General features: G+C 32.8%; 1 protein-coding gene and 1 long non-coding RNA gene across 7 annotated transcripts in view; one reads left to right on the plus strand and one right to left on the minus strand.

The window, feature by feature from the left end:
• LOC143226117 (uncharacterized) overlaps positions 1-11,245 on the minus strand; it is a 33,785-nt gene extending 22,540 nt beyond the window's left edge. The window contains exons 1-2 of one of the 5 annotated variants that reach the window (XR_013014354.1): positions 10,060-11,238; positions 1,206-1,298 (exon numbers count right to left, since the gene is read on the minus strand). This is a non-coding gene — a long non-coding RNA (uncharacterized LOC143226117). Of the gene's footprint in view, positions 1-1,205; positions 1,299-10,059 lie in introns of all 5 variants that reach the window. The other 4 variants (XR_013014353.1, XR_013014351.1, XR_013014352.1 and 1 more) reach the window with 4 other exon arrangements.
• A 215-nt stretch (positions 11,246-11,460) lies between these two features.
• Positions 11,461-16,569, plus strand: part of Rab3-GAP (Rab3 GTPase activating protein) — a 60,995-nt gene continuing 55,886 nt past the window's right edge. Inside the window, exon 1 of one of the 2 annotated variants that reach the window (XM_076456636.1) lies at positions 11,461-11,743. Coding sequence is in view for 1 of the 2 variants with exons in the window: in XM_076456635.1 (XP_076312750.1) it covers positions 11,638-11,743 (106 nt within the window). In the remaining variant the exon portion in view is untranslated. The remainder of the gene's footprint in view (positions 11,744-16,569) is intronic. The other variant, XM_076456635.1, reaches the window with a different exon arrangement.

Here is a 16,569-nt window from a genome sequence, read left to right on the forward strand (position 1 = left end):
ATGAAGACCAAAGGGAAGAATGGCTGACTGTATATTCCCAAAAAGTATAACCAGTTAAACCCAGTGTACAGACTCTGTACTGGAAACATATGGAAAGACCCTGTTCAAGGCTGAAGTCTCAGATGGTGAATAGGGTACAGCATCTTCAAGGCCAAGGTCCTGGCAGAAACTTAAATAAGAGACAAATAGTTCAGTTTTGAACAAAAAATTAATCTTCAGTGATGACGAGAAACCCACTTGTTGAGAAATTTATATGCAAAAACGGCTCGTTTGGGCTGAGAAAACACTTTACATAGAAGAACGAACAACGTTTCGACCTTCTTCGGTCATCGTCAGGTTCAGTTTGTGAAGGTCGAAACGTTGTTCGTTCTTCTATGTAAAGTGTTTTCTCAGCCCAAACGAGCCGTTTTTGCATATAAAAAATTAATCTGCTCCACAAGAGGTGGAAGAAGGGATCTGGATGTTGAAGATGTTCAGTTGTACACTTTGTGTTTCAGTCAGTTGGTTAAGTTTTACTACTGTGTATATTTGACAATTACATCATTATATTGGGTCAGAAAGGCATTGTAAAGTAATAAAATCAAAAGCAGCCAATCAGGAAATGTTTAGAAAACTGAGACTGTGCTAAAATAAAAATTGTTATTGCATTTTCACAATCTGCAATTATTTTGTATGTCCAACCTTTGTTTCACTACTTTCATTACAGTTGGTGTTATGGTGGTGAAGATGAGAGAGCAAGTTTAGAGTTCTATGAAAAATAATAAAATCATATTCATTTAGATGGTATTATAAGTAAGGTAAATTAAACATAAAAACCATGAAATGAGCACAATTAATTATTCTGAGCATGAAAAATCACACTTTACACAGAATTACTTGACAGAGAATTCATAAATTAATGGATAAATGTTTTATGAAAGCAATTTACTTGAAATATAATTTCAGTTTGCAAAAGGAATGTAACATTTAGATAAACATTTGCCAAAACTCATGATAATACACTTTGTATATTTAGAATATTTCAGTGGTTAATGTAGTTTCATGTTTACATGGAGATTACAAAACTGGTAAGAATGACCAAGCACACATACAGGTTTAATAGAAGATAATTAAATTGATAATGGAATATGTATGTGGATCACAATCAGTTGCCTAAATGTTTTAGTTTGAAGTACATTTTTTTATAATTCTTTAGATACACTTGCCATTTTGGAAACTTCTAGTAAGCCTAATTTTCTTTTCACTTTTGATAAAACACCACCAGTGACTTCATCAGGAAAACTGCTCTTGATTGGATGCTGTAAAAAATTACTTTTCATAAATGTACTTCCTACAGTTAATTTTAAACCTGAGTGAGGAATAAAATCAGGGGAGAATGTTTATAATACATAATATAAAGTTTGTTTTTCAATGGCCCATAATTAATCTTTTTGTTAAAATACAGTTTACTACTAATTATTTGGTATTGGAAACTTTTGTATTAAGGTGGTTAATTACCTCAGACTCATTTCAGTTACATTCTTAACCATAATGTTGGCAAGTCATTCTGCAATTTTATATCAAATCTTATTTCTTTATTGAAGAAATTATATTGAAATAAATAAGTTTTATAATCTTAAAATCCCTTTCTATGGCAAAAGATTAAGTATAGAAAATCTTAGTGATTTACATAAAAAACATAATTAAAGAAAAAGTTATTAATTCAAATTCTGTTAAACATTTATGAAACAAAAAGTAACTTCTGAGTTACAAGGTGACAAGTGCCTGCAGAATCAAACAACTTCATGAGAAAGACAATCAATACATCTTGCTCTGATCCACCAAATACTTATGAAGTGGTGTACAACTTTGGTCTTCATACACAAGAAGGAATGGTGATGTATGAAGGACTGTTCAGAGTGATGTAACCTAAACTGATTATCAAGTAAAAACGAGGAAGTTATCTTTCAATTCAAGTCACTAGTTGGTCCTCGATAGTCTTCACTTGAAATATTATCTGAGCTTTGTCTGAGTCATGACACTGATTTGTTGTAAATTGTTCACACCACAGCTACTAAAATTACTCCAGGGATGGAAAGGTTATATTAAGATTTCTTTATAAAAGATCAACAGACAAGGTTTTCAGTATGTTTAAGTGGGTGATACTGATGAATCAGGGGAGATAATCCTGTCAGTGTACTATGTAGTGCTGGCTTGTGACTCTTCACCATATTTTATGCACAATATCTCAAGGAAGATCCAGAGGCATGCTCCCAAAGAAATATTTAAAATCAGAAACACCATTCTCTCTATTTTCTGGTCTATTTTAAAATAAGGGTATAAAAAATGATTAAATTTGCAATGAACATGTGATTTAGTAAGGTGTAAAACATCTTTTCATGAATGTTATTACTCTTCTTCCTTCAGTAATATGAAGAAGACTTTGAAGTAGGTAAAACTTTTTGGTAAATATAATTTTTTGGAGGAGTGAGTGGTGAAAAGACTGATCACAACAGGCCAGGTGGTTAAGGCACTTGACTCGTAAGCGGAGGGTAGCAGGCTTGAATCTCGATCATACCCAATATGCTCGCTATTTCAGCCATAAAAACTTCATAATGTAGCTCTTAATTGCACTATTAGTTGGTAAAAGAGTCGTCCAATAGTTGACGGTGAATGATGTTGACTAGCTACCTTCCCATTTGCCTTACACTACCAAATTAGGGACAGCTAACTCAGATTGCCCTTGTGTAGCTTTGCATGAAATTCAAAATAACACTGAACACAATATTCCAAATGTTTGCTCTTAAGTTATATACCTGCCAGGCGAGTTCTTTAAAGAATTTTCATAACAATAACTGTGATTATCTAACAAGTATTATTATCAAACAATAATATTTTGCAATAAAAATTGCGTAATCTTTAGCCCTTGGTGAGCTCAGCAGATAGCCCAATGTGACTTTGCTATAAGAAAACACACACACAAACACGTAATCTTAATATTTTTTTCCATCTCACTTTAAATTTGTATATTTTGAATTAAACTCAAAGCTTTTGAAGGTATTGAACTCAATGCCTTGAACAGCTTATTGTATTAAGTAGCTAATATCTATCACTGACAATATCTTTCACTTTCGGACGAATAATTTAGGGATGGCTTGCGCAGCCACTCTCATGTAGCTTTGTGCGAAATTCAAAGAAACAAATTTTTAATTTTGATCTAGGAAGATATCTTTATCTGTCGGATCAACGTGTCAATGAGAAAGCAAAATTTGAGAATAAATAGAGCACTTCGTATTGTTCTATCTCTTGGGTTTTGGGTATCATATGTACTCTGGAGGGTCAGGTGCTCTTTGACCTCTTCCGCTGTTCTTTATTTATATGATCATGCAGTGTTGGTTAGTGTTAGTTCCTGCTTTAGAGTCAGAGTTGGCTGAATTTACTCCAACCCTTTTAAGATCAATGTCCATGTACTGGTATACATATACAAATATTATTTTGCCTTGTCAGTAAGAAGTCTAGATTGATGGTGGCCCTTTTTTCAATATATATTATTATTTTATCTTTTTTCTTCATTCATTTTTTTTGTGTTTAAAATATGTGTTGATCAGGTAGAAGTGTTTAGGACTACCTTCATCATGTACGAGGTACCTCTCTGGTTCGCTTAATAATTCATTTTTTCATCCAATCTTTATCAAAATACTTTTTTGTATGATGTAAGAGTCTATTTGGTATGGTTGGTATGTTTAAATATTTGTGAATGAATTTGAATGTTGCTTCTCTGGGAACTCTATATGCTGTTGTGAGGAGTGTGTTTTGAATTGTTTGCAACTTCATTTTAATTGTTTTGTCACTTACTATGTTGGAGCTGCAGTCATTTACTGGTCTGATGCATGTTTTGTATATTTTTCGTATATTGTCTGTTGATGCTCCACTATTCTTGCAAATAAGACTCCAAGCATAGTTGGTTCTTCGCCAGACTTTAATTTCGTTTACATGGTTAGTTTTGTGTCATAGGCAAGACTTAGAAATCTTGCCAATGTGGTAGGCAAAAGTAGTGTTCCATTCACATATTCTTCAGGCTGAAGTATTTTTTTGTATCTTGTCAACTATGTAAAGACAAGTTGTGTTTCTGCTGTATTTATTTTTATTTTGTATTTTCGACAATAATCGTTTATTCTGTTTAGTTGTTGTTGTATGTTTATGGCTGCTGTTGTTGGTGCTGTGGCACTTTTCGATACTGCCACATCATCAGCAAACTATGAGGAGAATCCATGCTTAGGATCCTTCAATGGCAAATTGTTAACATACATGATGAAGAGTATAGAGCTGACCACCCCTCCCTGAAGTACACCAGCTTCTGGAGTAAAGTACTCAGAAAAGGTTCCCTCTACATTAACTCCACATTTTCTATTTTTCAAAAAGGTAGATAACCAGCGAATAATTCCACGCAGTAGTCACAGTTCCTTCACATGTAACTGTAGACCATTGTGCCATACAGTATCAAATGTTTTCTCAATGTCAAGAAAGCAGGAGACAGTGCATTGGTTTTGTTAAAGCTGTCGACTATCTCTTCAGTAAGTCTAAGTGGTCAGTTGTTGTCTAAATTTTCTGAATACGTTTTGTTCTTCTGGTAACTTTCATGTTATCTCCAAGAATGTGGAGAGTCTGTTACTGACTATTCTCTCAAGAATTTTGCCTACACAGCTGATCAGGCTGATTGGTCGGTAGCCATTAGGTTTATCTGCTGGCTTTCATACCTTATGGAACATTAGAATATTAACATGCATCCCAGAAATTGGTATGTGTTCTAAGGATAGTGATAAGTTAAAAAGTGCTTTTTGGTGATCAAACAATTTTGGAGTGCCCTTTTTTGGGAAGATGGCTTGTATCTCATCTTCACCCGGAGATTTGTTTCTGTGTTTTTTATTGCTTCAAGAAGTTCATGTATGAATATTTCTTTCATTAGGATCGTGTCTTCATAGTTTATGATATGTCTTGTATTTTCCTCAGATACACTTGTTAAGAAAAATTGGTTCAAATTGTTCTTTGTTGTTTAGAATATAATTTGTGACTTTGTTGTAAAAATAAGCATTTATATCCAGATCTGTATGCATTTTAAATGTATTCTGTGGTTGGTTCACTTAATTTAGTTTGTTTTAAATTTCACACAAAGCAAAACGTGGACCTGCTGCGCCAGCCGTCTTTAATTTAGCAGTGTAAGACCAGAGGAATGGCAGCTAGTCATCACCATCCACCACCAACTCTTGGGGTACGCTTTTACCAACGAATGTGGGATTGACCGTCACATTATAACGCCCCCATGGCTGGGAGGGCGAGCATGTTTGACGCGACTCGGGCGCAAACCCGTGACCCTCAGATCACGAAGTGCACGCCTTAGACCATGCCAGGCCCCAGATAATGTAGTACCAAAGAAACTGCTGTTGTGGCATATAACACAACTCATTAAGGATATTCATTTGAAGCATTCTTGGAAATTTCATACACACACATTTATATTTTTGTGGGATCACTGGCCATTAATCGGAAGCCAAAGGGTCAAATATCACTGAAGATGAAAACATTTTTTAAAATTGTTCAGTTACATATTTTGCTTATGCTTGTGATTTTTTTTTTGGATAAAATTCAAATAATTTTCACAATAGAATATTATTACCGAAATATCAAATATTTTCACATTTTATAGAAAGGTAATATAAAAACATTTTCACCATTTCAGTGTTAATTTGATAAAAAATATGTATATACTGAATATACTTTATATACAGTCATGAAGTATAGCAGTTTATAAAATAATTTTTAAAAATATTTTAAGTATAATATTTTTATCATTTGAGTTATCTATGATAATACAAGATAACACGTACACTCTCACATAATTTTGAAAGGTATTTTTTTGAACATTTAATTCTTTTCCTATTGTAAATAATACGATATGATGATGGATTTTTAATGAATCTTTGTATGCATTGGAGCCTTTTTTAACAATAAAATATTGTTTTCACTGCATAATACTCCTGTCTTACAAGTAAATATCAGTTATTCTCTTTGAAATGAAACATCTGTTTTCAATTGCCTAACTTTAAACTTCATACAACTTTTGAACCACTTACTTAATCAAATGAAATTCTGGTTCTTATTCCATAGTATCAACTATTATTTGTATCTTGATAAAATTATTGGAAATATTAACAACAAAGGCACTATATATAAATATGTTTTGAATCCCATCAGAAAATAATGGTGGTGTGAAGGTTTAAAATTATTTAAGTATGATTATTTACACACATTGAAAAACCTTCAGTAGTCTTATGTATTTGTCTGTGGTGAAACAAGCTAAAAGAATTAGGTATCTTTTTTTTTTAGAGAATATATAATTTGAAAACAAGAAGACTATTTTAACCTTGATATAAGATTTTGATGTGGGCTACCATTGCATTTAATAGCTTATAAGGCTCGCTGGCATACAACAACTACAGTGGTGGTTGGAATACTAGTTTGTTATAACAACAGTTTTTATAATATGAAGTTTGTGAATGCTAACTTAGAAAAGGCATTCACTCCATAACAGCTGTTATACAAGTGTTCATTGTCTGTTCCCTAGTAGAACAGAGATAAGTCTTTGAATTTATAATGCTAAAATCAGGGTTTTGGTTCCCCTTGGTGGACACAGCAGATAGCCCATTGCTGCTTTGCTGTAACAAAACAAACACATTCTGTCTGATATGTTTAGAATATTATCTACCATCCACTCACCATATTGTCTGACTGAAATTATATATGAATGAAATCATTAGATCATTAATGCATGTAATAAACCTTTGAAGTCCAAAGTACATGTAGTTTTTATTATAACTGATGCATTCAGAGGGAGATTTTAAGTTTCAAGCTTGTTATATTATATTCATAAAGTTTATTTGCAATTTTTCTCTATTTTGTTTCACACAACTATTTAAAAGTTATTATATTTTATCAGAATATCTCTCTTTATGATTGAACCTTTTTATATTTATTACTCATGTAAAATAATAACATTTGGTCAATCTAGAATCTCTTAAAGCTGAAAAAAAATTATATCTGAGACAGATCATATCCTTATGTTTTCATTATAAACTTTGAGGGTTATTTTTAGGAGTCACAGGATGATGGAAAAATTCCACACGAATAAAAAATTTGCTAATGTGTTCATGGGCTATGTAGCAGTGGTCGTGGATTTATCAAGTGTAAGCTGATGTTTGCTCTCCATAGAGAGCCATTGTGTGGGTTTTTTGTACATTAAAACGCAGCTGGCTACAGTACAATGTTTTATCTCATTAGACAGGACTTAGTGTACAATCAGTACTGGTATGTATTTTTTTTTCTGGTCACAATCAGCAATGTTTTTTGAGTGGTTATGATACATGCTTTGTTAAACAGTGGGGTTTAACTTCATTGCTTTGGTGATTATGTTGTGAATTCCATTTCCTGAAGATAGGTAATTATAACCTTCCCTATCTGGTAAAACATAACAGAAGTGATCATGTTGTATATTTTGTTTTTTAGTGATGTATGAGTTTAGTGCATTATGTAATCACAGTATTTGATTATTGTCCTGTTGAGATGTAAATCCAGTGTTTTGGTATCATGAAAATTCTAGTAAAAAATAATAATATCTTGGGTGATTTTAATTGACACGATCCCCTTTGTGGTGGTACTGATATTGATGAGAGGAGTCACTCCGTGGAGCGTATGCTCTCAGGTCATAATCTTTCTCTCTTCAATAATGGTTCTTTTACCTATTTTCATACACTTAGTCACCAGTCAGTCTTTTACTGCTATTAATATATCTACCTGTTTTCGTTTACTTTTCTCTCATTTTTCTTGGAGGGCTGACAGTGATCATTGTTCCTATCGTTTTAAAAGAGATTAGTGGTGGTTGATGCTATCCAACACAAGTGCTACAGTGAAAGTTGTATCAGGCTGACTGGCTTTCCTTCACCTCTCTATGAACTCTTCTATTTATTAACATCTGCATAGAGGCAGTAACCGATTTTATTTAAACTGGACGATGCGTCTTTGGTCTATAGTTTTGCTGGCCTCTGCCTTAAAAATGTTGGGTCACATTCACCATATGGAGCTTCAACTCTGCACAGGAGATTTCTACACTTCTTCAGTACAGAGTTTGTAAAATGAGTCTCATGAACTTCCTCTTCATCCCTGCCATTCACAAGTTTTCCTGCAGTATGGTACCAAGCATCGATCCTTAAGAAAGTATCCATCCTGGATTCGTGTCTTCCTCCCTCAGCGAGCTATGCTCTTTCATAATAGATGACATGAAATCCCTTCTTTTGGTCTTTATATCCATGCACAGATGACTGAATTGGGTTTGTTATTGGATGATGTTGCTTTCTTTGATAACCAGCCTGTCCTATTGTGGCTAATTTTCATCCTCGAGTGTGTCTTTTTTCAGTCATCTGAGAAAGATCGATACTATTGATTGGAAGTACAGTCTTCTCTCTACAGAACATCTTTCGATCCATTCTTCTATTCCCATTTATATGGATGATTCAAACTATTCTTGATGTACACTTAAATGAAGGGCATAAGTTGATTAACCTTACTGATAGGATCCTGTAGTTGTGACAAAATCTTGCCCCTACAAGCTATCGGCCAAAAAATGACTGAGATATTGTTGATGTAGTTGCTACAGGGTGACAGGTATCCTCAGGAATCCCGATTCTCAGATAAGTAGACAGTTTCTGATACAGCGTGGCAGAACAACAATTTTTTCCGTAATCTCATTCCAGCTACCTCTTGATTCATGACCATCGTGAGAAGATACCTACTAGTTTGGAGGTGCTCTACATTACTTCACAGACCACCACTAGGTGCTTGCCGTACACATATCAGAAGAAACACAGAAAATTTATAATAATATGTAATATGGTCACAGGATCAAACTTTTCAACAGTTAACAGTAGATTCTAAGTAACTGTACTTATAAGAGACCTAAAACAAATATACACTCGTATTTCACATAAATACAGTGAAAGTGTTTTTACATTACTTATTTAACTGAAAAGTAATCTTGACCAATGTGTTTCGTATGAACTGTATATATCTAAATGAATGCTAAATTTATAAATTTTCATATATTAATACAAGGAGGTATAAAACACATGGTATGCTTTTACACTCTATGCTTATTGTACTACAAACATTCGTCTAATCACTTAAGTAAAGTTACAATATCAAATTTACTTTATCTGTGTAGTGTGGTGCATTATAAATTTATATGCCATTATACCACATTCATATTGCTGTACTGTACTGACATTGAACATGCATAACACATTTTCAAAGAGAACATCCATAATATATGGTCTTGATATATGTACTAGCATGAAAATATGTACTGCTTGTTATCTTTCTTTCTCTTTTTACAGAAAATGGGGTGCCTTCAAGGCACAAGATAAACTGAATTGTATTGTTATTCCGTCTACTGTGGATAGTTCAAGATAAGCCCCCCCCAATGAAAACTAGAATTACTTGAATTAAAATTTCTATTGCATGGGGGGAGTGATGATGGTGGCAAACAAAGACTTGTCACTGGACCGAAATTTTTTATTGGGAACATTACATCAAAACATTAGAAAACCGTTTGGCTATTTCAATTATCCAATACATCATTAACATAACAAAAGGCAATACTATTTTCATAACCTAATAACTACTGGCCAGACCACTGATTGATAACATTTCTCACAGACATTTGAAACAACCAAAACCAATCAAGCCAAATTAATAGAAAAAAGCGATTAATGTAGGTTATATTTGATCAGAGTCTTATATATGTTTGCGTGTGTGAAATAACAGCCTTCCCGACGATGACGGCAAGTTACTGAGCTTCACATTTTATTTAAGTTCTTCTTTAAACCGATAGGAAAATAAAAAAAAAAGCAAGAAGAACATTGGGTTAACTGCTTTATTGCTTCTCAATACTCGTATATGATACTACACATAATAAAAGACGATGAATGATTTACTTTCTACAAGAAAATATACAGATATAGGCAGTCTTACCTACTGGGCAAATAGGACAGTTGCCAGAAGCGTCATACATGGAAGGGTCCCTAGTACTATGACTTTCAATCGTTTTCTAAGTTTCTTATCATTATGGAGCTCCATTTACTGAATTCTGCTTGGGGCTTAGAAAGACCGTCCCTGTCTACAAGGTATAATAGTGTTTATTCCTGTACGAACGTTAAACAAGGAAATAAGCAAATTTGCTGTTGTTACGTGGACAGGATATTGAGTTATTTTCACAAGATAATTCAAGAGAACCTATCAAATAACGAAACGTTACAACAACATTTATGTTATATATAATGTGCTTAGCAAATATTCCTACCTATAGCCAGAGTATAATAATAGAAATGATACAAATAGTGGTAATTATTAACAGCAAATATTACAGTTGCAAATAGACTAAGTATGGTAGAATAATGTGGATTGCAAGTGATATAGTCCATTCTTCTCTGATAAAAGGAGTTTGAAACCTGAATAGCATCTTACATGCTCAAGGATAACTAAAGAAGAGCTAACGGATTGACTATATCTGCAAACTTGGAATACCGTAATGGTCAACAGTAAATTTATAGAGTTACAACACTAAAATTTGGAATTTGATTCCTTGTGGTAGCCAGACACAAATAACCAGGTGTATGACTTTGCTTTACAACAAACAAAGAATCAGGTGGCCTGGGAGCCTATGACGTTAAAAATAGGGTACCGACACCCGCGGTCGGCACAGTACAGACAATCAACTATGTAATTTTGAGCTTAACATTTAACGAAAACAAATAAAATTCAGAACATATTTAGCAATATTACGCCTTAAATACTTGATCCTCTATCTGGAGCCCGAGTTGTTTGTAATTAAGCATAAAGCTACATAATGAGCTCTCTTTGCCCACTACGGGTATTGACACCCGGTTTGTAGCATCGTAACTTTGCAAACATATTGTTGAGCCACTTGGACGGAGCCCAGCATGGCCTAGCGCGTAAGGCGTGCGACTCGTAATCCGAGGGTCGCGGGTTCGCGGTGGGTGGTGATGACTAGCTGCCTTCCCTCTAGTCTTACACTGCTAAATTAGGGACGGCTAGCACAGATAGCCCTCGAGTAGCTTTGTGTGAAATGCCAAAACAAACAAACAAACACTTGGAGGGCATGCAGCCCGTAACGTGTTCCACTTTGATACGCTCATTCCATATATGAAGAATGAAAAAAGAAAGTAACTACTTTGTAGATGTTTATCTTTTCAAGCTGTTTCGAAAAAGTAGTATAGTTTACACTATTATAGTGTATTATTATTTTATTAAAAACATTTTTGTGCATCTCTTTTGAAAATTTTGAGGGAAGTGAATTTTTATTTTTTAAATAATTTTGTCCAATAAATACAATAGTTCAGTCTATTTTTGCAGATGTTACAACGCCGTCTGTTCACTTTTTCTTAGTGATGTGGGAAGATTTTTTAGAATGAATGCAAAATTATTAATATTATGATATTTATCAAGCAAACTGTGTCTGTAGATTGAAGTGAGCACCTAATTACAGGATTAACTGTTATACAAGAATTAAATATACATAAATTAATTTAGATGTCCTGTAAACTTGAAAAGTTGCTGGCGATAAATGATTTGAAGGCTGTTAAAAGGGTTTTAAACGTTGGACTAGATGGTCCAAGTGAGAAAAGTTCGGTATTAGGTAAGCTTAGTATATGCAATTTTATTTAATGCAAGCTATTTTGCTTGTATATTCACTTAAAGTTGTATAAAGACATATTACTATATCAGGCTCTCCTTGCACACCAACCTAAAAGTAGAAATTTAAATCCATCCGTTATTCTTATGGGGAATTGCTTATACTTTAATAAATTTGAGCTTCACCACTTCTCACAGTGACTAATGTGTTTTGTAAATCAGTCATCCTATTGGAAAAAAGTCAGTCTAATCTGGAGACTAATCTATTTTAAACTAATTAACCTCTTATCCTTTTATCATCAAAATACAACACTGGGAAGTAAGAAGCTTTTATTCTATTTATTGTCCAGTTAATATTCTAGACATTAATAAGATCATCTGTTATCATTGTTTTACCAAGTGATAATAAGTTTTTTCTTAACCTGTAAGATAACCCATGTCAGTAATCATTTTATAGTAGTCCTTTGTTTGAATCCTTTCCAGTATATTGCTTTTTTTTTAATTCTTAAATAAGGAGATGAAACCTATATGTAATATTTAAAGTAGTAATTAATTATTGATTTTTAAAGTGAGAGTCCCATTTGGTTTTGAATCATTGTGGTAATCTGAATTTAAATAAGTATATTACTAAACGGAAAACTTTCAGTGAAATTCATATATCAGTCTTCAAATTTACGCATGTGAAATAGCTGTTGAATTTCATAATCAGTGAATATCAAGAAGTTGTTTATATCCACAAAAATAAAAGATTCTTAGTATGTAAAAGTAAATAAAATGATGTGAAGAGAGGTGTTAAATTTGAGAAGGACTGATAGTTTCCATGTTTGAAAATAAATCATAAAAGTTTTATTGCAAACATACATGCACTGTATAAAGAGAGTAAAACATGCCATTAATTTTGTAAGAGGGTTCAGTAGAAATGTCTTTAATTTGATAATGACAGCTGCTTTGGAACTTTGGATGAAAGCACTCATTTCTAGTTATTTTCATGAATTCAGAACTGAGTGACTTTTTCTGTTTTGACTTAACAAGGTTTTGTAAAATGTACAAGTTTAATGCTTATGCAAATGGAGGAAACTTTAAGAAATAGATAGAAAATAGCTTTTTTGTAAAAGCAAAAGGAATATGATTATGATAAATTAACATTTGTTTTATTAGAGAAAATTAAGGAGTGGTCTGCCATGTGCTCCTTTTGGGACCTGTATATCATGATGATAATTCTGTATTTGATAATAATACTAAAATACTCAGAAGGTCTAATACTGTTGAAAAGGTTTATCATTTTCAAAAGGACCTTGACAGCTTCATGAGCAGACCAGAATGTGTAAAACTGGTTTCAGTGTTGTGGTGGGAAGCTATGTTCTTTGGACTTTAAGACTGAGAAACAAATTGTTTCTCATGATAGAGAAGCATTGGTATTGTTAAATGAAGATAAAGAGCTGATGTGATCTTAATAAAAGCTTGAAGACTTCCATAGCATGTTTAACTTTGGTGAGAAGAGCAAATAAAAATGAGATATGTTTATATTTTTCATTTGTGCAGGTTTTTTTTTCACAGGCTTTGGTGAGTGAGGCCTAATGTGTATTACAAAAAGGATAAAAAATAGAGAGGTGCAAGGTATTAGAATGATATTTAATTTAAGAAATTTGAGGTTAAGAAAACTTTCCATCTATAGCATGGAGTAAATATATATATATAGGTGATTTTATTGAGTTACTTATGATTACTATAAGAAGCTTAGATAATGTGAAAGTGGGTCTGTTTCTGTTGTGTAATAAAAAATACTAGAAATATTAAACCACAAATTCAGACTTGTTTCAGAAGAGACTCTATCTTTTATAGAATGCTTTCTATACCTTTCTTGCTACTTTGTTTGCATATTTTGTTAAATTTAAAACCCTTGATATATTTTTTCTTTCAAATAAAAACATCTTAAGAAATTAAAGTTAATACTGTTATACTTCAATATGTCATATAAGAATGACATGAATATATTTTATTATTGTTTATTTGTAAAATAAAATATATAAAAATCATCATTTGAACTAGTGAGTGAACAGTGTTAGATTTATAAAGTGCAAAAAGTAGAATTTTTTTTGTATGGATTGACACTTTTACAGCTCTGAAACAGTTTTAATCATTTGCTAAATATTGCATCACATTTTAAAATCAGAGACAACAAAATTTGTTTAAAGCTGACCTAGTTAAATAAAAAATATATTGATACTACTCAAAAGAAAGATATTGCCTCTTTCTTTACTTTGTGTAGCTTGGTAGATCTGTAAGTCTCAATTTCTGCAGCTGCACATTGAAAGATTAAGAAAATGTAGTAGAGAAAGAAGAAACACTGTACCATGTGATTTGTCTTTATCAAGTAATTCTCTAAATAAAATTTAAAGGAACCATTTATATCAAACTCACATTAATGTACACCATTTCCGGTCAGGATAAGAAAAAAAAGCTTAAAACAGAAACAATCCCAGTTTTTTTGGGATAATTGGTAATTCTTTGTGTGAATGAGTTAAATAATGGTTAGGCTTGCATTTTATTATGGATGTGACACTTTTAAAATGGAAGCTTTGAGAAAGCGTTTCACTCAAAGATGTTAAGTACAGTAATTGGATAAGAAATCATTAGATAGTCTGTTAGAAATATGCATTTGGAGTACTTATATCTATTCAGATACTTAGATGGGATTGTTATTGTTTGAAAATAGTTTGCACATTTTCAATACCTAGAAGTTTAATTTTATCAAACTTAAAGTGACCTTAGAAAGTATTTTTTGAGAACTTAGTCCAGAGCATGCTGTTGTATTCATGCGTGCCATTTTTCCGCTGAAACGCAGATTTTCGCGGTTTTCAAACGGCCAACGATCACACACAAGATTCGTGTAAAGTCGAGGAGAAAATATGAGCGATTTGGTGGCCGGGTAGGTGGTTTTTGAGGAGAAATCATGTTTCTTCAATGTTTATTGCAGAAAAAAAAATCTGACCGCCATCTTGGAGGCAGTCTCGTTTCGTCTCGTTGCAGGTCTCGTGGTCTGGTATCGTGTGCATACCAGACGATAAAATATTCTCTACGCTCCAAAGAAACAACAGCGATTGAAATGTTTAAAAGGAAAGATGTTAATTTTGATCCTGTAGACAAGAGAATGTGTAAGGACATTAGATCAGCAGCTTCAAAGTATACCTCAAAGCTGAGGGAGAATAAGAAGAAAAGGGCAGAAAGGCTTGAGGCCTATGGTTCTGTGAAATCTGGCCCAGCCACCTTGGCTAAAGAAAAAGTCCAGAAAGCTGCAGAGGCACAGAGAGCTGCCCATTCAGAGAAGGAGAGAAAAACCTCGAAGAGAGCACTGGAAACCCTTGTCTCGAAAAAAGAGGAAAGTAGCCAAGATTGATTAAAGGAAATTAAGTGATTTGAAATTTGACTGTAATTTATGCAGCAGAGCAGAAGTTGATATCAGTGACTGAAAAACATTTTATTATTATCTGCAGCATACAGTGCCAGTGGTTTATTTTAAAACATATCATTAATTTTATTTTGAAGCAATGTCAAAGCTTTCCTTGATTTGCTGTTTCAGTTTGTATTGTGAAAGAATGAAAAATATACTGATATTGAGGTACCAGGAATTTACTGACAAGATTGTATAGATGAACAAGTTTTACTGTAGGTAGTCATGTAGAGTAATTTTAAGTAATTTGAAATTTTAATGGAATACATGCAGCAGAGCAGTAGTTGTTGATGCCAGTGACTGTACAAAATTTAATTTCTGAGGCATATCACTGATATCAGTAGTTTAATATTGAACCATATCAGTAGTTGAATTTTTAAGCAATGTCATAGCTTTCCTTCATATGCTGTTTTAGTTTGTATTGTCAATTTGTGAAAGAATGGAAAATTCACTGACATTAAGGTACCAGTAGTATAATGACAAGATTGCATAGATGAACAATTTGAACTGTAGGTAGTCATGATTAGTCAAAAGAGTAATTTCATGTGATTTGAAAATTGTATGGAATATATGCAGCAGAGAAGTAGTTATTGGCAATGACTGTAAAACATTTAATTGGCAGCATACCAGTAGTTGATGATGATGATGTTATTGATGACAAAAAAGGATAATAATGAAATGATTTGTATTTGAAATATTTACCGAGTTATTTTGGCTTTATTAACTCATATTACTAATATATTTTGATTTAGAAAAAAATTAAACTGAATAAATAGTAAATAAACAATCTTAAATTTTATTTATTTACTTTTTATTTTATTTGTTAATTTTAGATATTTTGATATATCTTCTAAAAAATGAATGCAAATTAAAAGAATAAATCAATCTGCTAAAAACTGTAAATGAAAGTTATAGTTTGATTTAGTCTTTTAATTTCCTTTTGTTATTTTATATGATATATATTGTGTACTTTTCCAACATTGCAATCTCAAAAAACATAAAGAAATTATGTCCCAGATTGCACCAAATCACACCAAATAGCATCCATTTTTTAAAAATTTCCCGGGGGGGAATGCCCCCAGACCCCCTTAGTCAGGCGCGGCTGCGCCGCGCTGTGGTGTCTCTGGCGCCAGGCTATATACCTTTTCCTCTTTTTTTCATAAATGTCATTGACATGCCTGTATATTAAACCTACAGTTTCTCTTCGCATTAATTCCATAAATTGCTGTAAGTCCAAAAAAGAATCAGTGTGGTAGTACATCATATAATAGTACTACATTAAAAAAAAGTCTGTATTTGATTGCCATTAATTCTAAAAGGTATGAACACACAAAAGAATAAACAAATAGTATGTTTCTAATGAATAATATTTATTTTGT

Source organism: Tachypleus tridentatus, chromosome 9 (genome assembly GCF_004210375.1).
Source record: "Tachypleus tridentatus isolate NWPU-2018 chromosome 9, ASM421037v1, whole genome shotgun sequence".
NCBI lineage: Eukaryota > Metazoa > Arthropoda > Merostomata > Xiphosura > Limulidae > Tachypleus > Tachypleus tridentatus.